Source organism: Carica papaya, chromosome 4, assembly GCF_054855325.1.
Source record: "Carica papaya isolate Zhongbai chromosome 4, ASM5485532v1, whole genome shotgun sequence".
Lineage (NCBI taxonomy): Eukaryota > Viridiplantae > Streptophyta > Magnoliopsida > Brassicales > Caricaceae > Carica > Carica papaya.
The window spans coordinates 26629109-26648845 of NC_142312.1; the positions used below are offsets into that span (position 1 = coordinate 26629109).

General features: G+C 33.3%; 3 protein-coding genes and 1 long non-coding RNA gene across 10 annotated transcripts; 2 read left to right on the top strand and 2 right to left on the bottom strand.

Moving 5' to 3' along the window:
- The first annotated feature begins 205 nt into the window (after positions 1 to 205).
- On the top strand, positions 206 to 3835 carry RPL24 (Translation protein SH3-like family protein). Of its 3 annotated transcripts, XM_088218535.1 has the most exons (5): positions 212 to 386; positions 2056 to 2094; positions 2537 to 2767; positions 3310 to 3559; positions 3643 to 3835. In XM_088218535.1, the coding sequence occupies exons 1-4, from the start codon at positions 282 to 284 to the stop codon at positions 3511 to 3513; spliced, it is 579 nt and encodes a 192-aa protein (XP_088074661.1). In that variant the 5' UTR covers positions 212 to 281; the 3' UTR covers positions 3514 to 3559; positions 3643 to 3835. The 3 variants fall into 3 exon arrangements, with proteins under 3 accessions (XP_088074662.1, XP_088074661.1, XP_088074660.1); XM_088218536.1 differs by lacking the exons at positions 3310 to 3559; positions 3643 to 3835 and adding an exon at positions 2950 to 3220 and having other exon boundaries at positions 206 to 386; XM_088218534.1 differs by having other exon boundaries at positions 3310 to 3835.
- A 1207-nt stretch (positions 3836 to 5042) lies between these two features.
- On the top strand, positions 5043 to 8070 carry LOC110810967 (NAD(P)-binding Rossmann-fold superfamily protein). Of its 5 annotated transcripts, none has more exons than XM_022037295.2 (7): positions 5043 to 5406; positions 6070 to 6243; positions 6334 to 6551; positions 6997 to 7156; positions 7366 to 7579; positions 7686 to 7725; positions 7825 to 8070. In XM_022037295.2, the coding sequence occupies exons 1-7, from the start codon at positions 5265 to 5267 to the stop codon at positions 7894 to 7896; spliced, it is 1020 nt and encodes a 339-aa protein (XP_021892987.1). In that variant the 5' UTR covers positions 5043 to 5264; the 3' UTR covers positions 7897 to 8070. The 5 variants fall into 5 exon arrangements, with proteins under 5 accessions (XP_021892987.1, XP_021892986.1, XP_088074664.1 ...); XM_088218538.1 differs by lacking the exon at positions 7686 to 7725 and having other exon boundaries at positions 5048 to 5208; positions 5323 to 5406; positions 6054 to 6243; XM_022037294.2 differs by lacking the exon at positions 7686 to 7725 and having other exon boundaries at positions 5045 to 5406.
- Positions 8071 to 8559: 489 nt separating this feature from the next.
- Positions 8560 to 9521, bottom strand: LOC148266500 (uncharacterized). Its single transcript, XR_015818622.1, has 2 exons — positions 9430 to 9521; positions 8560 to 9310 (listed from the first exon to the last, which is right to left on the bottom strand). It is a non-coding gene; the product is annotated as an uncharacterized LOC148266500 (long non-coding RNA).
- A 271-nt stretch (positions 9522 to 9792) lies between these two features.
- LOC110810954 (uncharacterized) lies at positions 9793 to 12669 on the bottom strand. The gene is made up of 2 exons (XM_022037281.2): positions 11312 to 12669; positions 9793 to 10686 (listed from the first exon to the last, which is right to left on the bottom strand). The coding sequence occupies exons 1-2, from the start codon at positions 11979 to 11981 to the stop codon at positions 10055 to 10057; spliced, it is 1302 nt and encodes a 433-aa protein (XP_021892973.1). The 5' UTR covers positions 11982 to 12669; the 3' UTR covers positions 9793 to 10054.
- Between the last annotated feature and the right edge of the window lie 7068 nt (positions 12670 to 19737).

Below are 19737 nucleotides of genomic sequence, written 5' to 3' on the forward strand. Positions count from 1 at the left end.
TATATATTAAATATATTCGTAATTTTTAATAAAATAAAGTCTTAAAGGAGATTTTCATCAAACTTGTGAAATGCTTTGAACTCAATAAGATGAGCCCTTTAGGGTAAGGGAAAAAAATAATTGCTTCCCCACGGCAAAGGCCGAATCCGACCCGGCCCATATTCGATTCGCAACCACTCTGAGCTCCTCGTCCTTGTAGCTCAGCTTTATCCATATATCTCAACAGAGAAGACCTTCGCTCTCACCAAAAGTTAACAGAAACTCAAGAAGAAGAAGCCATAATGGCAGCCATGGCTGCTCTTCAAAGCTCGTTTACTTCGCTTTCTCTCTCCTCAAACTCCTTCTTGGGTCAACGTCTCTCTCCACCCACTCTCTGCCCCGTTCCCGTATGTTATCCAATTTCTTGCAGACTAAAATTCTCTCTTACTACATTTTCTGCTCTTATTTTATTTTGTAATTTAAATGTATATTATAAATCGATTTTTCATTATGTTCAAATTCGATTGTTTCAAATTGGAGAAACTGTACTTTGTTCTGGTCTAATTCGAGCACATTTTCAGCATAAAAGAAACTGGAGCACGTATTATAGATTTTTCCTTTTCATTAGTTTTGTATTTAAACTTGTAACTTCCTTGTTAGTTTCGTTCAGATAATGCTTTTTGAAACTGATTGTAATGCCAGATTTGACTAACTGTTCTTTTAGTGCCTAGTTAAGAGCCAGCTATACATGCAAGTAACTTTGGTTCAGCTTCATCATACTTCTGATTTATTTATTTATTTTGATACCGAAATGGATTTGGCTTCGATTAATAACTTCTTAGTTTTCTTAAACGAATCATAGTTGTTACAAATTGGAACAATTTCTTTTGGTTGGTAATGGCAATATACTTTTCTGGGTAATTAGTTTAGTTGCATCACTGAGGAAGAAACTACGTCGTGTGTGTTGCCTTTTCTCCATATTATTGACATGGAGTTTGATGAAATTGATATTTCTTTTGTTTGGCACTGAAACATTCCAGGTCGGCGTTAATGAATTTGTACAAACTTAGGTAATTTGTAGTTAGTGGTTAACTGAACAAGAAAGTATTCAATTCACACCTCTGGGGGAGGAAGTTGGCATCTGGTTGTTAAATTAAGAACTTCTTGTTTGGCATAGGGCACTTTCTCATAGGTTTCAGACATCCATTTACTTGCTGCCTTTTTTATTGATCACATTATGTTGAGCTGTTGAAGAGATATTCCCACTTGGAGTGTATGTATGCTAGAATTTCTCATTATGAAGTAAAAGAGATGGCTTCCTGTTTGTTAAATAAGACGATGTTTTGTCAGTTAATTAAAGAAGACCTTGTGTTGACTTCATTGACGAAGAATTTGTTCTCTGATTTTTTATCCCTTTCCCAGTTTCTTTAACTATATTAATGCATGTTGCCTCTGGAAGCTCTGGGGAAACGAAGCTCCATTATCTGGTATCTGTGTCTGTTTTGTCATTGTTGGGTAATGTGGATATTATTGATCTTTTTGTTACTTTCTCTTTGTAATTTTACATACTGGTTGCATTTGGACCCCCTTGGTGCCCTTACATTTTCTCTGCAACAAAATTCTGTTGAAGATAATGACTGCTGTTGTAAATTATCAATTTGCTACATGGTAAAAGTACATGGAGGTGGTTGATTCAATTAAAAAGTAAATTAGTAATTTGATGTAAATATGAAAATACAGGGGGAGTGTCTAATACCCGTTACCCATGTAAGCAAAATGACTAGCTTTTCCAGTAACTTAAATATGCTTTGTTGGTTTGATGTGCCAAACAGTACTAAATTTCTTATGAATAGACCACATTCTAAAGTAGTTATTTCCTTAACTGTTATGACTGTTCTAGATACTTTAAATTGTTGTTGACTATATGTCCTTGTTTGTCTGTGAAATTGTGGAGCCATTTATCGTAAGTGGATTTGACAACTTTCTTTCTCAAAGTCTTGTAATTAATTGAAAAATTCAGATGATAGATACTACTTTATTTACTGATAAGGTCTTGCTGTTTTGGGTTACATGCAGGCCAAGCTGACGGGAAAGCCATGCCAAATTGTTGTGAAGGTCAGTGTTTATGGTTTTTTAATCTGATGTAGTCGGTTTTTTCGGTCCTTATAGCAAGAAATCCGGGGGCATAAGATAACAGGACTGGGAAATAGTGTAAAACTTGACACCATGAGAGCAAAGAGATAGAATGGAATATATATACATCCTTTAGTCTAGCCCTACTGTGCTAGCTCTGTTATGGGGATGGTATCTGAACCTTGGATAATGATGTAAGGAAAAGGGTATTCCTCCAAAGATTTTAGATGGCAATGGGGTTTCCAATTGTTCAGCTCATAATGAATGAGATTAGTAGCTCAATAAATGAGTTTCTTGTAACCAAGATTAAAGCCCAGAAATTGTCAGTTTGTCTTGATGTTTGATATTACATAACCTAACACTTTTCTTTTGAAATGCTAAGCATGGGGTTTGGGTCAATATTTGTTCTTCTTTCCTTTTGCAGCTAAAGCAATGGGAACGAAAAGAATGTAAACCAAACAGCCTTCCAACTTTACAGAAAATGCATGTTAAAGTCGGGGACACTGTCAAGGTAATATCTGGACGCGATAAAGGTAAAATTGGAGAGATAACTAAGATCTTCAAGCACAACAGCACCATTGTTGTGAAAGAGATAAACCTGAAGACAAAGCACATGAAGAGCAGAGGGGAGGGTGAACCTGGTCAGATAACTAAGGTTGGTTTAAACTCATTTTGGTTCATGAACTCACTGATGTTAAGTTTTATCAATGCTCTTGTTTATTGCCATTAAGTGTGTACGTTCTAGATCTATATAAATGGACTATCATGAGGGCAGATTTATTTGCCATGCTAATCGCATTTTGTTGCTCTGTAACATCTTCCTTTGCCTCCTTTCAGATCAATAGCATCACTGCTAGTCGTGAACTTATGATTGCTGCCAGCCGTGCCTGGGCTTCTATACCTTTTTTGGCTAACTATCGATTTTGTGTTATAACCTTTATTACAAATTAATCGTGGCATCACTTGTATTATAATTAACCATTTTTAAAAAAATTAAATTAGGTAACAATTTTCTACGTGACTTGAAACGTATCTGTCAATTAAGAGATCTAATTGTAACCCGGAAACCGGAGACTAATTTATAAGAAAAGCTATAATTGCAAGACTAGTAGAACCTTTTTTTCTGAGTTTATGTATGTTTTTCATTTGCCTGCTGTATTAATTGATTGATGAATGCTGTTGGGCATGGTATCCTAGATTGAAGCACCTATTCACAGTTCAAATGTGATGCTCTACTCGAAAGAACAGGATGTAGCAAGCCGGGTGGGTCACAAGATCCTTGATAATGGGAAACGAGTTCGATACCTCATAAAAACGGGAGAAATAATTGATAGTGCGGAGAACTGGAAGAAACTGAAGGAAGCAAAGAGCAAAGAGAGAGAAGTAGCTGCTACATCCTAGTAATCCCAAATGAAGTAGATCGTCAATGCATTTTCTGAAAATATAGGTAAATTTCTGTCCTCTTGTCCATCTTTTTACTGTTTTCAACAGAGTTAATGTAGTTTCTCCAAGTTGTCCATTGATTTATAGGTGATCAAGAATGTTGGGTATGTAGATCAAGTGCTTAAGCTCTTTGTCGTTGTTATATAATGCAAATTAATCACCCGTACTGGTCATTTTGCAAACCGAATTCTGAACTTATCTCTTTGGTTTCGGATTACTATGATCACTTGGAGTGGTTAGGATTGTGTTGAATTTGAATATAACGACCGATCATTCCTTAGTTGGGTTGATGGTATTTTCACTTTTTTTTTATACCGATCATTCGTATGTGTTCTTATTAGAAAGTTAATTATGTTGAGATTAATTGTATTGTTAGGAACGATCGTAATTATTAAAATATATGAATTTTTATAAATATATATATAAGGAGCAAGATTGAATTATTGTTTGATAGGACAGTTAACTACCTCGGAGGGTAGGGTAATGATGGTGCATATTTGGCGTTCGAGATTGGGTGATTTGATGACCTGAAGAAGACAGGTACCCGCCGTTGTTCGTGTGAGACTCTCTAGAAAAAGGAAATCAAAGTCTGGAAAATTTATATTGGCTTCTTAAAACTCCCTAAGTTGCTAACATCGTAAACAAAAACATCATCAGTAGCAGTTTATTAAAAAATAATTAATTATTTACAAGGAAAGCAATATAATTTATAATTCCGTATTCTGTTTCACATACCCTGTGGATGTCTTTTTCACGACACTCTTAATATCCGTATGATATCTACAAATAAATTTTTATTGATTACTATTTTTATATCTAAAAGGAAAAAACTAAAGTTTTAATTTGTTATATTTATTTTAATTAAAAAAATTTAATTCTTACAGAATATTGAACTCAAATTTAAAATTTAAAATAAGAATCCAACTAACAAACCACAAAATTCATAATAAGAGCATGTCAAAAAGTCCAATTTATCAGCCAACTTATATTTATTTTTTTATTTTTTTCTCTAACGATGCTAATTTATTTTTCTTTCTTTTTTTTTTTAAAAAAAAAATAAAGAAATAATAATGTTAATTCATCCACTACCCGCATGAGGAATAGAGGAAAAAAAAAAAAAAAGGGACTCAAATGATGATAAGAGTAGCGCACTGCGCACCCCTTCCAAACTGTGGCAATTGGGAAGAGTCTAGAAACGAACCCACATGATTAAGCGCAATTAATTAAGTAATTGACCTTTTTTTTAATAATAAATACATGAAGAAGTAGGACGTGAACGTAGATTACTTTTTAGTTGCACTGGTGATACTTTTTCTCTCTTTAATTAAATTTTTACTAAAAATGCAAAAAGATGGATGATGACAAGAGCGAGAGAGAGAGAGAGAGAGAGAGAGAGAGAGAGGCGCATTTGGCAAGCATGCATTATCAATTAAAAGCAATGGCGTACGCATCAATTCGTTTTCATCGCATAAACAAACACGTCACAGTATAAAAACGGCTTCAAACAAAATCTGTCTACAAAACCATACACGCATTTATATACATACACCGCTCTCCGTTCTTTACATATCATGCTATGCATATCCACGTGTGTGTTTATGCCTGCGCGTTCGCGTTCAGTACTTTCAGCGAGCCATAAGCAATTTTAAATACGTACGTATTTTATATTATATATATATATATATATAGGTTGGGTTGAGAGGTTGGACATGGAGGAATTGGTGAAGGGAGATGATGAGAGTGGTAATGGAAGATATTGTGTAACAGGGGCAACTGGGTATATTGGTTCGTGGTTGGTCAAGTCTCTGCTTCAAAAAGGCTACAAGGTTCATGCCACTCTCAGGGACCCTGGTTTGTCCACTCATTTCTTCTTCTTCTTCTTCTTCTTCTTTCTTTAATTTCTTTCTCTCTCTCCTCAAAATGCTTCTTTTTTTTTTTTTTTTTTTTTTTAAATAATCCTTTCTATGTTTTCTTGATTAGATGACACACATACTCTAAATTTACAGTTCCATTCGTACTTACAATACTAATTATCTAGTTAAAAAATAATTAAATTTTTTATATTAACTAATCAAAAAATTAGTGGTAGCTCTGGAAAATTAAAAGTAATGGTAACTCCATTATTTTTCAAATGATATTTTCATTTATTCAATTTGGGATATTCATTAAAAAAGATTAAAGAAAAATAATTTAGTTTCTTCTCCCTTTATAACTTTGTTAATTACGGTAAATCAGCAATCTGGGCTCAGTCAGGCCCATCAGCCATTACCTCTACTATTTCCACCTGTCTTGGGCTTGATTGAAAGCAAATGAATATATATATATATATATATATTTTAGTCAAAAAATTCACCATTTTGATTGATTGAAAGTCCTCAACTTTCAGCCGAAGAATTAACTACCTTTTATTGATGGTATGCATACAACTTCATCTTCACGATGTGTATGTATAGACATATCATCTGAAAACTGTAATTGACTGAAAATAAAAGTTTTAGATTAAATTTATCTCAGGAAAGTCATTGCATCTGTTATCATCATGGAATGGGGGAGATAAATTGAGACTGTTCCAAGCTGATTTAGAAGAAGAAGGGAGCTTTGATGAGGCCATAAAGGGTTGTGATGGTGTATTCCATGTTGCAGCTTCTATGCAATTTGATATTCCTCACATTGACGAACACAATCTGGGTATTTCTTTTTACTTCATTTAAAGCTTTGTAATAAACCCTAGCTCTACTCTTCAACATCTCTGAATTGCTTGTTTCTTCAATTTGAAAGAGAGTTATGTTCAATCAAAGATCATAGATCCTGCAATCAAGGGTACCTTGAATCTCCTCAATTCTTGCTTGAAATCCAAGTCTGTGAAAAGGGTTGTCTTTACATCCTCCATTAGCACCCTCACTGCCAAAGATAGCACTGGAAAGTGGAAGCCACTCGTCGACGAATCTTGCCAGACAACTATTGGCAATGTGTGGGAGACAAGAACAGTAGGATGGGTAAACTAGAAGCCTCTACTTCCATTTTCTTAGTATATAAAATACTAGTTTGGACTCTTTCTTATTAATTTAAATTTTTAAAATAATTATTTTGTTATATTATTTAAGGTGATGATAGAGTTAGAAATCTATAATTATATTTCATTTACAAAGAAAATTAGAATCAAACAAACAACACCAAAGAATACATGATTTTTTTTTTTTTTTAGCCAAGAGAATATTAATAGAGAAATCAGTGTATTAGTAGATAAATGAATTTGTTAGTAGAGAAGTTAGTGCGTTAGTGAAATTAATGTGTTAGCGGTAGAGATTGTGTACGTATATAGTTTAGTCTATTTACACCAAATGAATTTATTCATTCCTAGTTTCGTTTTTTGTTATGTAATATATTTTTCATACGAGAGAAAGTGTTGAAAACTAAGAAAAAAACCCTAGAATTTTACAGGTTTATGTGCTCTCCAAGCTTCTTACAGAACAAGCAGCATTTAGATTTGCAAAGGAAAATGGCATAGATCTTGTTTCAGTGATAACACCAACTGTTGCAGGACCACTTCTAACTTCTACTGTTCCATCAAGCATTCAAGTTTTCTTGTCACCACTAACAGGTAACTAAAAGATCAAATTTAATCTTGCAAATTTCATTTCTCTGTCTGTAAATCAGAGTAATTAACTACCAAACTTCTAATCTAATCACAGCATGCAAGTCTAAATTGTAGTTGTCTGTGGGTAAAGTGCTCTACCTGGAGTATATAACATGTTGCCCAGTAGCAAACAAAACAAGTATGATCAACTTGTGAATTTGATTTTTTGATAGGTGACCCTAAATTTTTCTCAATCCTGTCTGCTGTTAGTGCAAGAATGGGGTCAATTGCTTTAGTTCATATTGACGATATATGCAATGCCCACATCTTTCTTATGGAGCAGCCTCAAGCACAAGGTCAATACATTTGCTGTGCCTGCACTTCTCTTATATCTGACTTCACTAATCATCTAACTCGAGATTTTTATGGACAACAGAATTTACACAAGTAAGTTTCCTTCATTTTCTAAGTTGATTATATATAGTGTGTATGCGCCATAATATATACATATATAAAAAAACATAATTTTACTCGAATTCACAATTTTTTATAGAGTGAAGGAAATACTGACCATCCAACCAAAAAATAATGGGGTAAATTCTCTTCATCATATTTTATATCACTAGTTAACAATGAATAAGATAACTTTCATCACATGCCTTCATCTTTTTTATTTTTATCTTGTGTTCCAGGCTGGAGGAGAAGAGTCAAAACTTATCCCCACCTGTGATTTCCTCAAAGAAGCTAAGAGATTTGGGTTTTAATTTCAAGCATGGCCTACAAGTTATTATTGGTCAAACAATTGAAGCTTGTCTAGAACATGGCTTTCTACCTCCAATTACAAAGTAATGCCTAAAATCGTTGAAAGTACTAACTAACTTAAATAGACTAAGCTCTGATAATATCTTCTGCCTGCAATAAATGAGGATCTTAGTCTAGCTTATCTCAGTTGTACATTATGTTTGGTAAAATCTTCAACGTGCAAAAATTCTTACTCATCATCAATGCTGTGACATGATCACCAACCAAACCAAGCAGGATCAGCGGCAAGACTGATCTAAAGGCGTCAATTGAGGCACCAAGCTTAATTGAAATTTCCATGTCAGTTTGAATCAAAAAGTGAAAGTTGAGTTTTTAATAACCATAAGCAGTCTTATCTAACAGCTTAAAGCATTCTTTATATTTATATATAGAAAGGACCCAGAAAGTAGTTACTTCTGCAGCAAGCTGGGGCCAAAAAGCAGATTGTAGCATATGATGGTTTGTTATAGCCATTACCAACTAAAATATCTAAGCAATAAACAAGTGCTAATTATTTTGAGAGAATGTTTTTCGCAGAATGAATGGAACTGGCTATTTGGGTTTCAAAGCAAAAGCTGCTTCCCTAAAAGTTGCTCTCTTGAAGCCATAGTTGATTAACATGTGAGTTTGACCTCTTTTTTTTTTTTCTGAGATGCATGTGAGTGTGACTTCAAGAATTGTATTTTATTCGGTTGATGAAGCTATTGTTATTACTTAAATTAGCACATGTAAAAGAGATTATTATTTAATTGCAGAAAGTCAGGGTAGAAGAAAAAAATATATAAAATCCATGGAAAATTTCAAGGTTTGGGTATAATTTTTTATTTTCTGCTTATAACTTGTTTATATTATTTTCATCAACAACCAGTCTCCATAAAAAATGCTCGTCAAACCAATCAAAGGATTAACATCATCTGAACATGGCTGATCAGCAAGTTGCAGCCCAGAAAAGGAACAGTCTAAATCAGAGGGCCATGCCGACTGTGCTAAATATCTTAATTTGGGTTTTATCCAATCCCAAACTACTCCATTCAAATACATTTATTCTATCCTGGATTGTAATGAAGGTCAGCAGTGTACATTTATGAGGTGCATGTGCCAGAGGGCACAAAAAGCTGTACAGATGTTGCAGTAGGGAGATGAGAAATATAAACTAGATAGATGCTGTAAAGAGTAAATACCCATTTAAATATTTCATCAAAAAAAAATTTAAAAGTTATCTTGATTAAAAAGTAAAAACTCATCTAAATATACCAAAAAAAATTTAAAAGTTACCATTTTGAAATTCAAGATAGGGAGAGAAATCCCTGACCTTATCTTCAATATTAGCTGCTTTTGCATCAAGAGAATACATCAGCTCCACAAGAAAACCAAAACCTGACAATTTAAGGAGTAACACAATGCATTTACAGCACAAATTCAAGTGAAAGTTAGTGTGAGAACAGATGAAGACAAGATAATTGTAGCCTAGATAGCGAACACATGGGAAATCCTACTTGATTTTTTGTCCTCTGCTTTGAATTAAGCTTTGTTTGAATCAGCCCTCCAACATGGACCACATGCTCTTTTCATAATTAAATCTTCCTGCTGTATACATTAGCCCTTTTTTCACAATGCATACTAGAAAACAAAACACCTACTTATAATTATCCTATAATTTTTCTTCTTCATCAAGATGGAGTCATGCTCCTCACATGTCTTGAATGATTCGAGTTTAATCTGTTGGTGTCTATGGGATTTAGTTTTCATCTTTAATCTTTCGATGTTTGGTCTTAGAAATCAACATGGTAATTATGTTATCCAACATTACAGAGGATTGTCCTCTGTTATATGTCAACCTCCAAGAATCAAGATTCAAATTCGTCACAAGAAATGTATGGTTTCCAATACAGCCAACAAAATATACAGATCCTTACAAATGTTCTTATCAACAACAAAAGCCTTCAAGTTGGAGAAGAGGATGGAATTTAAAAAAAAAAAATGCACAAAATCAGATATATAGGGAAGTGACAACAAAAAACATGGACTTGGATAAGAATTCTCCTCACAGAAGAAAGAATCTACCACAGAAGGAAAAGAATTCCCACGAAAATATAAATCTAAAATTTTCACATTAATTCTTCAAGGTTTGCAGATTACCACAAAGCAAGGAAGGAGGGCTCTAGGATTGAGAAGGTAAAGCTCCTCAATATTTGAATAGAGACCAACTTTACCAGCCAGAGAATCAAACCCAGTTTGACCAGCCATTTCTTGTATATTCTCCAGAGGCCTGTGAACCCTCCCAGCAATAACTCTGCATACTATCAATGCCTTTCTTACAGATGGATTGTCTTCAAAAATTTCAATGGATTCAAAAGCTCTTCCACTCGTAGATGTTGTGAATACTCCAATGCCTTCCTTTAGCTCCTTCTTGGTGGAGAATCCATTTCTAATGATCCGGCAGACACAACATTTTTCAGAAATGCAGAGACTTGAGGAACCATTTAGGCCAAGAGAGCATGACACAGTTGTGCCATAGAACCTCAAGAGTTCATTCCCATCCGCAATACACCTGGGATGTTTCTTGGGGAGTTTGCTGGCTTTGATCTTCACCATTTCCCTGTATTCCTCAAATCGAGCTAGAGTTTTTTGCATGTTGTGAACTTTCAACACTCTCTCAATCCTGCCACACTGATTCTCAGACTTTGACCAACTTGTTCTGCAAATAATTTCCACAATCTTTCTAGACGAGTCACCCTCCACAAGTTCAGTTACTGTTGAACAGACAAAAATTGTGAGACACTGAGGAATAAGAAGCTAAAGCTACTTGCTTAAGATATCAAGAACCAGAATAACTTAAAAATAGTTGGCACAGTCCCAGGACATGCCCCACATTTCAGCAGTTAGAGACCTTTTGGTCAAAAAATAGCTAGATTTGGCTTCAATGAGATTTGGAGATTGCAAACCAAAAGTTCTGCAGAACATCATGGGCACTTTATTTTAAAATTCTAAATGAAGAATTTCTTCAAATTGACTAGAAAAAGAAGAAGACATTCTGTAAAGTCCAAAAGCACATAAATTTTATAAAACATAATAATTGTTCTTTAATAAAAAGCAGTAATCTTGTTCCTAAAAGTGAAAGTGTAAATTACAAGAGGGGATCCAAAATTCTGTATATTTGCTTTCAAAAAGTGGGTTTACTAGATTTTGTGGACAGAGAACTGTGAATGATTTTTAGTGGCGGGAGGATAAGAAAGTAGTGAAGATAAAGCAACCTCCCAAAAGATACTTCACTAAAAGCTTCCAAAGAGAAGCAGGGAAGCAAAGAAGTTAAAGAACAAATGAAATTAGCCCAGAGAAATAAGAAAATTGAAGAATCTAAGTAAGAATTTTACTGACCAGCATGCTTAGAGAGATGATGAATTTCAGCAGCCTCCCATTTGCTAAACTGCTCTCCACATTTATGGCAGGTCACAGTAGAAGACCCATTAGAATCTTGTTGTAAAGAGACTCTATTGCTTGAATGAACACCACCAAAAGCCCCAGATCCTCCAAAACCAGAACCTTCTCTTTCGAATAGAAGAGAAGGAGATTTTCTTGGTGGAGTTGCAGAAGATGGCCTAAAGGAAGGGTTAAAATAATGCATTGTAGGTTGTCCTCCAGGCCCCGGAGTCCCTGGCCTTAATGTACCCACAAAAGTTGACCCTCCACTTCCACAACTACCTGCACCATTCCCACCACCGCCATTGACAGACCCATCTTGGAAACCGCCATAGCCAGTGATTTTAAGCTCACACCTTGAGTTGCTGAGAATAACCTCATGAGTTATGGGGTTGAGGAACTCACTGCTCCCTATGGATCTTGGGCTGCAACTAGGCGGCTTGTCTAGATGTCTCTTGCTCCCATGAATAACATCTTTGAGGTTGGCTATAGACCTTGAACAACCTGACCTTCCTGCTTTTCTTGTCAAGATTGTGCTCAAATGCTTCCTTGCTTTTGGGTCATGAACATCTGATGGCTCTGATTTGCAGTGTAAAGACCTCTTCAAAGAAAACCACACTGTTGGCATATTTCCTCCTCCTCCTCCTCCTTCTTCTCTGCTTCTTGTTTTGCTTCAAAGGTCAAAGCTTCTCACTTTAAGTACCCTTCCATTCTCGATCTTGAAAAGCAAAATGGCGTCTCCTACCCATTTTTACCCTAAAGCTGAAAAGAGAAACAAAGAAGAATCTCAAGTTTTCTGAACACTAATTCCTCTGCAGCTTCCAGAAAGCAGCTCAACAGAACCAAGGATTCAAGTAATGTTATATGCAAGTGTATAGTGAAAGCTTTAGCCACCCAGAAGAAGCTTCATCACAGTAAACATGTCCCGGAGCTTTTTACAAGATGGGTATCCCCAGAAAGGCTAAAAAAAAAAAAGCTAAAAACAAGTAAATAAAGGGAGGGTACATAAATACCAACATAAGTAGCCTTTTTTTTTTTTTTTTTTGACTAACCAAAGAAAAAAAATTAGTGTTCTTTCTTTTTGTTCTCTTTTGAATGTGGAAGAGAATCTTTTCTTGTGTGGGGAACATGACAACCAAACTGAAAGGAAGCCATGTCCTCTCACAAGATTGCTAGCTTATTATTATCTATCCTAATTCTAAACCCTATATCAAAACAAAAAAGAAATAGAAAAAACCAGTGAATGCTACCAGTAACCAGCCAAACTGCGTAACTAGTAGATCAGGAGTGTCTGTTTTCCGCAATGCCATTGATGATGCGGTGTTAAAATAAAAAAAAAAGATCCAAACTTTTTGCGGTAAAAGTTGTGGGCTACCCTTAATTTTATATGGGTATTCAAAATTTGAAATTAAAAAAGTCCAGAAGATTATATATGTATATGCAAATGTATATGATGTATTACTCTGCCTGTCAAATGAATGAAGTGGGAAAGGAGAAATTGGAATTGGTAAATGCAAATAGTAATAATATGAACGAGGTAAAAAAGAAAAAATTTGTAGGGCGTCCAGCTACAGGAACTCTGCCATAAAAACATTAATATGCAGGACGCATTGTCATTTTCATGAACATACATACCATTATCATCACTCTCTCCTCTGCAATTGAATAGACTTCGAAAATTAAAAGCCAATTCAAAGTTGAACTCAAAAAGTGAATGACTTCTAAACTCAATACATAAATTTATTCAATTACATATAAATACAAAATTCGTTGAAGCTTAGTTTATAAATAAAAAATTATATATTTTATTAATTATGTTTTATTTTCACACTAGTAATAACATTATTAAAAAAATTCTATTAAAAAACTCTTAATAAGAAAATATACAAAACACATAATCCAACTTGAATTTGTATAAATTGAAGTACCAACTATCTAGATTAAGAATAATAAATAATTTTATTTTATTTTATTTTTTGGTTGGTAGGCTTATACATCAACTAAAAAAATTTAGTAATAATTAAGATAATTTTTTTTTTATCGTATTTATAATATCTTGTTATAATGTTTTTTAACTTTATTATTATAGTTTTATAAATATATTAATGAATTAAGTTTTATATTTATTAAATTAAAAATTATAATTCCGCATATTACGATTCATAATATGTTTATAAATTAACATATTTAGTGATTATAATTTAATTAATTAAAAAAAAAAAAGAAATTCCAAACTCGGTACAAAGTGTCAAATGATGCATTTATACCATTCCTTAGAATTGGAAATAAAAATAGTCAAAAGAAGAGGAATTTGGTAGAGGCAGAGAATTAGGAATATAAGTTTCTACGAGTTATTGGTCACCAACAATTATTTTTGTATAAAAGATAAAACGAAAGCTTCATAAATTTATGGAAGACAAAATATACATACTAAGTGTTAATTGAATCCTAAATTGGATTAACAAATAAGATTATACATAAAATAAAAGCAAACTTTTAATATACTATTGGTAGAAATGTTTTAAAATCATATAATTAAAATAAATTTAAACCAATCTAGTATGTATACGATTCATTACGTCAATTATTAAACAATTTATTAATAATAATACAAGATAATAAATTATAAATATGCGATGTCAAAAAATATGTATTAAAATATAAAATTTATATTATAGTTTATACGTTACTCGTTTAAATTAGATCATGATTAAAATAAAATATAAAAAAAACTATTTTATAAGAGATTTATAAATTAATTAATGAAATATTAATGGTGTGGAACGGAGAGAAAGGAGGAAAATCAATAATGAAACCCAAACTTCAAAATTTACCCAAAACCAATCTCAGTGCAACTTTATGGCTTCAGAAACCAAAAGAAAGCGGTGAAAAAGAGGATCTTATAATTATTATTTTTTAATAAAGGGACTAATAAAATACTTTAACCTTATTGGACCCTTTTATATATATATATGTATATGTAAATAAATAAATAATTAATTAATTAAGAATGTGAAAAATAATAATGATATGGATGAATAGTATTAAGAGGGACGACGGCAAGTGCGTGAGTCTCGGGGTCTTCAAATAAAGGAGGTTGGTCCGTCTATTGATTGCTCCCTTTAGATTTTTCAGTTTTCTTGAGAACCCCACAATTTTCTTTAGTCTTATAATTATTTAGTCAATACATCTTTTTTTTTTCTTTTTAATAAAATAAAATATTTGGGTTTGAAAATATATATATATATATATGTATTTGATGAAAATTTATGTTATTATAAATAATTATGTGTCATTTAATTCATATATATTTCTATTTCTATTGATAGAATATTTTTTCTCCGTTAAACTCTTTTAAAAATATAATTTATATACAGATATAATCTCTTACATTTTGATTATTATAATATTAGTAAAGAAAAATTTTGTTTTAATTGTGGAAAGAACAACTCCATCACTACTTTTCTTTGAATGAATGAGATGTCAATTGTATTTTAAGTAGCTGAGGGTGATTGTCATTTTCTTTCATTTAGCATTTGATATTTAGTGTGTAACACCCAACATTTATTTTTATTTTTTTATAAATATAATTATTTCTTAATTGAATTTATTTTATTTTATTTTATTTTATTTTGATTTAACGAAAATAATAATAATAATAATGGTAAAAAATTAATTAAGAATTTAATTCAAAATAATTTTGAGAAAAAGATGTGAAAATTTGAGTTCTACGGATATTTTTCAAAGAAAAATCGGAAATCGGGGTCAAAACGTAATTTAAAAAAATTACGTCATGTCAGATGCCCGAACAGCAGTCCCGACCAACCAGGACGCGCCAAGTGATAGAAGCGCTGACGCGGGAGGCCACACGGAGGGAACCACGTGGGCAATTTGCGTGCGCGCGATCGAACGGCTGAGATCAATTCCCGCGCGCACGGACGACACAGATTCAAAACGCGCATGGACGGCCCAGATTGAATCACGATGAATGGTACAGATTCACTCCCTATTTAATCATGATTGAACGGTCAAAATTAAAAATAATGGATGGCCCAAATCAAAAGTAGATGGGTATAAATAATCCCATCCGCACCCAAACCCTAACCCTAGCCGCCAGAGCCCCTCGCTGGAGAAGACAACCCAGCCGCCGAGGAGCCGACTGCCGCCACCCGCCACCGCACCGGAGCAATTTTTGACCGCCAAACAAGGTAAAAATTTTCCCTCTTGCATGAAATTCAATTTTAAACCCACCCACGGCCAAATCAAAGTGAAAGAACCAGTCAATTGGCCGAAAAATATCGCCGCGGGGTGTTTCGAAAAATGCCTCTGATGAGGCCCTTCCCGATTCCCGTTCGATGTAATTTTTCCACCGTTGTGATTACTGTTTCCTTCTCTACAGGTTGACCGAAGCAAAACACCCAACCGCAATGTGAGCCGGAGGAACCGCCGCACTGGAGAGCCCCACCACCGGTGAGTTTCGATTTTTTACGTTTTTTTAGCCAATCGAGGGCCTTAAGTGTGTTTTCTCGTAGGAAGCAATGCAAGTTTGGCTGAATTCGGCCGAAAACAGCCAATCTGAGGTGGGTCACCATCGCAGGCAGCGGTGTCGTCGCAAGAGCACGGCGTAGCTACTGTGCTAGATTTTCAAAATTGGTCGAATGGGCCATGGGACTGATTTTTGGGTTTATTTGGGACATTTGTAGGTATCGTAAGCGCGTTCCAGTTCCCGAAGGAAAATTCAGGAAACCTAGGAACCGCCCGTAGGCGCAGTAACCATTTAGTTTTCGGTGTTAAATTAGGTAAGAACCCCTCACCCTATTTCCTATCATAGATGTGAAGTTTGAATAAATAATAATACGATCTTTTGTACAAGTTAGATAGATATGCATAATTAATTACGGATTGTTAATAGAGCCCGAAATCGAACATTATTCGCTGTTGATTTCTGTTGATTTATTTTACAGTTTAAAGGCATGATGGTATCTAGTTTTAGAGTTTTAAATGTATGTATTACTGTATTACTTAATCACTGTGTGATTTTGGGACATAAGATATGATTGTATTACCGGGTGCATGTTCATTGTTTATGTGATTGTGTTTAATTTGGTAACGAAGATTAAGGATAAACAGGAAAATGATGTGATCTAATAAACAGATAAGATGGCAGCCTCACTAGATATCCTAGGAGATGGTGGACGGACCGGGTTCATAGGGAACCCTACCGTGAACGTTGTCTCATACCGGACAGGGTATGGAGACTTGGTCATTTGGCACTCATACTGGACGGGGTATGAGGACAGCTCATTTCACCCTCATACCGGACGAGATATTGAAGTTTAATGTATTGACGCTCATACTGAACGGGGTATGGGGACGGCCCTGGAATTAAGATTGTTAAGGAAAATAGTTCACGTATAGCGGGAACACCCCTATGGATCCCCATGGATACTAATAGGCTGGTGAAACGAGAAACGGTGATGATTAGTTATTGTCAATGAATATGAATTTATGATATGTTCTATGTTACTGATTGTGCATGAAGTTATGATCTGTATGATATTATTGTCTTTATAGGTTGTTTTCACATATTTCCCAATGGTAAGTAAAAGGGTAAATGATTTTACTTTTAATGAATGTATTGGTTTAAATTTAGTACTCCATTGGTTGTTTTTGATTTTCTACCAACCTTTATTTCTGTGCTGGCGATATAGTATGATGTCCTTACTGGGCTAGTGCAGCTCACATATTATTTAACCATTTCAGATCAGGAGGACCTGGTTCCCGAGCCCGATCCGTAAGAAGACTGCGAGTATAAGCTAGATACTTTATAGTTTCTTTTATTTTTTTTCATTTCTTTTATTTCTTTCAGAGAATTTATTCTGTGATGTTTGTTTAGTACTTTTAAGTTATCGTGTAAGATATGTTAACCTTAACATTTATTTCGCTTCCGCACTTAAATTATTATATGCATTTCCTTTTAAATTTTCGGGACCATTACATAGTGTTTATTTTTAATACTTTATTTAGTATCGTAATTCTTTTAAAATGTAACAGGAATTAAAAAAAATGACGATAAAAATGACTTCTAAAATGATGCAATAAAAAATATTAAATAAATCAAATTTGCTAATTGCACAACATTGAAGACTTTTTAATAAAAGAAGCATATTATGAAGATCACCAAAAACACAACATGAGGGAGAATTGGTCATTCGGAGGATGTCATATGATTTATTTGTTTTAATTTTTTCTTTTGGATGTATTTTAATTTCACTATTCTCCTATACTTTGTACATATTTTAATCAGTGAATTCAATTTTAAATGAATGTCACATATGTATGTACACTATTGTTATGATTTTTAATTAAATACGAATTTAATTGATGATTAACTTATATCACGAGGTCTATGACTCACACATTCTTAGTTCGTATCTCTTTAAACTCAAAATCTCAAATTAAGATTCGTGCAAACTTTTTTAAACTTTAATGTTATTTATAATATGATCAATAACTACTTTCAGAAAATTATTTTAAAATTAAAATTATTGTTTTGATGAATCTTTTATCTCGTGAATATATATATATATATATATATATGTTTCACATATACAAAAGAAAAACAACTATTGTCTATTGGAGAAGCTCGAGGTTAGAGCGACAATACGTGAGGGTTAAAGCATTTGATGCTACATGGTTGGAAGTAGACTAGCTACATGCATGTTGGAGAGCTTATGCTAGTGCTAGTAGGAGGGAAACACATGCGTGCAAGAGAAGTGCATTAGTTTTATGTGAATGAATAGAAAAGAAGTGGTAAGAAGCACTAAACATGAGATGGAGACTTAATTATGGTATATATAGAGTTACTTTTCGTTTGATATAAATGAATGAAACATAATAGGCCATAAGTACTAGACATAAAGTGAAGACTTGATTTTAGTAGATTTAGGGTTACTTTTAGTTTAGACTGAGATTATATAAAATTTAAACAAATTTGAACAAAAAAAATTTATCCTATAAAGGACTAGATATAGTATGTTTGGTTCAATTTGATTTTTCAATCTAAAATGAATTGTATACACTTATAACAATATATGACAAATGAAAATAATATATAATGTAAGTATTGATAATTATAAATTTGAATGCATATTTTTATAAAAATAAGAATTAAATTAAATTATTATTAATTAAAATATTTATTATAATAATTATAAAAAATTGTAATAATTAAAGTGTAAAGACCCGAAACCTTGGGTAAAATAAATTTGAATTAAAGATACGGAAACATATAATAATATTAGGGTTTACATTCTTTACACATAAATTAGAATGTCCAATAGGATTACGGAAATGTCCTTTTCATATTGATTCATAAAAAAACGAAATAAACATATGAAAATAGTAAATAAATGTTGTATGAAGGTTAACCTCCACTATCTCTTGATAAGATATAGGGAACACCTATTCACAGTCCTCCTGCTGATTAGGATCTGAATCTTAATCTTCTTGATATGAAATGATTAATAAGGGAGAGCTATAATATTCCAATAAGAATATCACACTACTCACCGATACGAAATTGAAGGTTGGTAAAAAAAAAAAAACCGACTAATAGACCTCTTAATTTAAGTAAGTTCATTTATCATACGGAAAATCATTTATTACATACTTACCATTATGAGATTTTCAAAATCAACCTATAAATACAATAATTCAAATAATATTATAATTTTTTATATAAGTGAGTAAGAACAACAACTTTTCTTTTTTATGTAAACAACAACTTTTCTTTTTATGTAATACCTGAGTTCGAAATTTAGCCCGAGATTAAATTTAAAATTAAAAAATATATAAATAAATATAATTTTTAAAATTCATAATTTTTGTTTAATGTAAAATTAAGAAAAAAATAGGTGAATGATGAAATTGAAAATAAATTTGGAAAAAAATGGTGAAATTTTGGGTTCAAAATGTATTTTTAAAATAAAAATCGGAAACTAGGAGGTCAAAACGTAATTAAGAAAAATTGCGCCACTTAGGACCGCCAGTCAGCAGCCCCGATGAACCGGAGCGCGCCGTGTGGCAAGGTACACTGACTCGATGCCACACAGGAGGCCACGCTGGCAATCCGCGTACCTGTAATTGGACGGCCCATATGCGTTCCTACGAGCGTGGACGGTTTGAATCCATTCCCTCTTCAGGTATTATCGGATGTAAATGTGATGAACGGTACAGATTCGTTCTCTCTTTAAACATGATCATACGGTCGAGATCAAATCGGGATGAATGATTTAGATTCTTTTTCTTTTTAAACGCGATCAGATGATCGAGATCAAATGCGATGAACGATCCAGATTTAAGAGAGACGAGTATAAATATCT

Excerpts from the sequence above, each read along its gene's own strand:
- RPL24 (XM_088218534.1), top strand. The coding sequence starts at position 282 with ATGGCAGCCATGGCTGCTCTTCAAAGCTCGTTTACTTCGCTTTCTCTC. Across the intron at positions 2,095-2,536 it reads CATGCCAAATTGTTGTGAAG|CTAAAGCAATGGGAACGAAA; the intron begins GTCAGTGTTTAT and ends TTCCTTTTGCAG. Across the intron at positions 2,768-3,309 it reads AACCTGGTCAGATAACTAAG|ATTGAAGCACCTATTCACAG; the intron begins GTTGGTTTAAAC and ends ATGGTATCCTAG.
- LOC110810967 (XM_022037294.2), top strand. The coding sequence starts at position 5,265 with ATGGAGGAATTGGTGAAGGGAGATGATGAGAGTGGTAATGGAAGATAT. Across the intron at positions 5,407-6,069 it reads TGCCACTCTCAGGGACCCTG|GAAAGTCATTGCATCTGTTA; the intron begins GTTTGTCCACTC and ends AATTTATCTCAG. Across the intron at positions 7,580-7,824 it reads GGACAACAGAATTTACACAA|GCTGGAGGAGAAGAGTCAAA; the intron begins GTAAGTTTCCTT and ends CTTGTGTTCCAG.
- LOC110810954 (XM_022037281.2), bottom strand. The coding sequence starts at position 11,981 with ATGCCAACAGTGTGGTTTTCTTTGAAGAGGTCTTTACACTGCAAATCA. Across the intron at positions 10,687-11,311 it reads TCATCTCTCTAAGCATGCTG|TAACTGAACTTGTGGAGGGT; the intron begins GTCAGTAAAATT and ends TCTGTTCAACAG.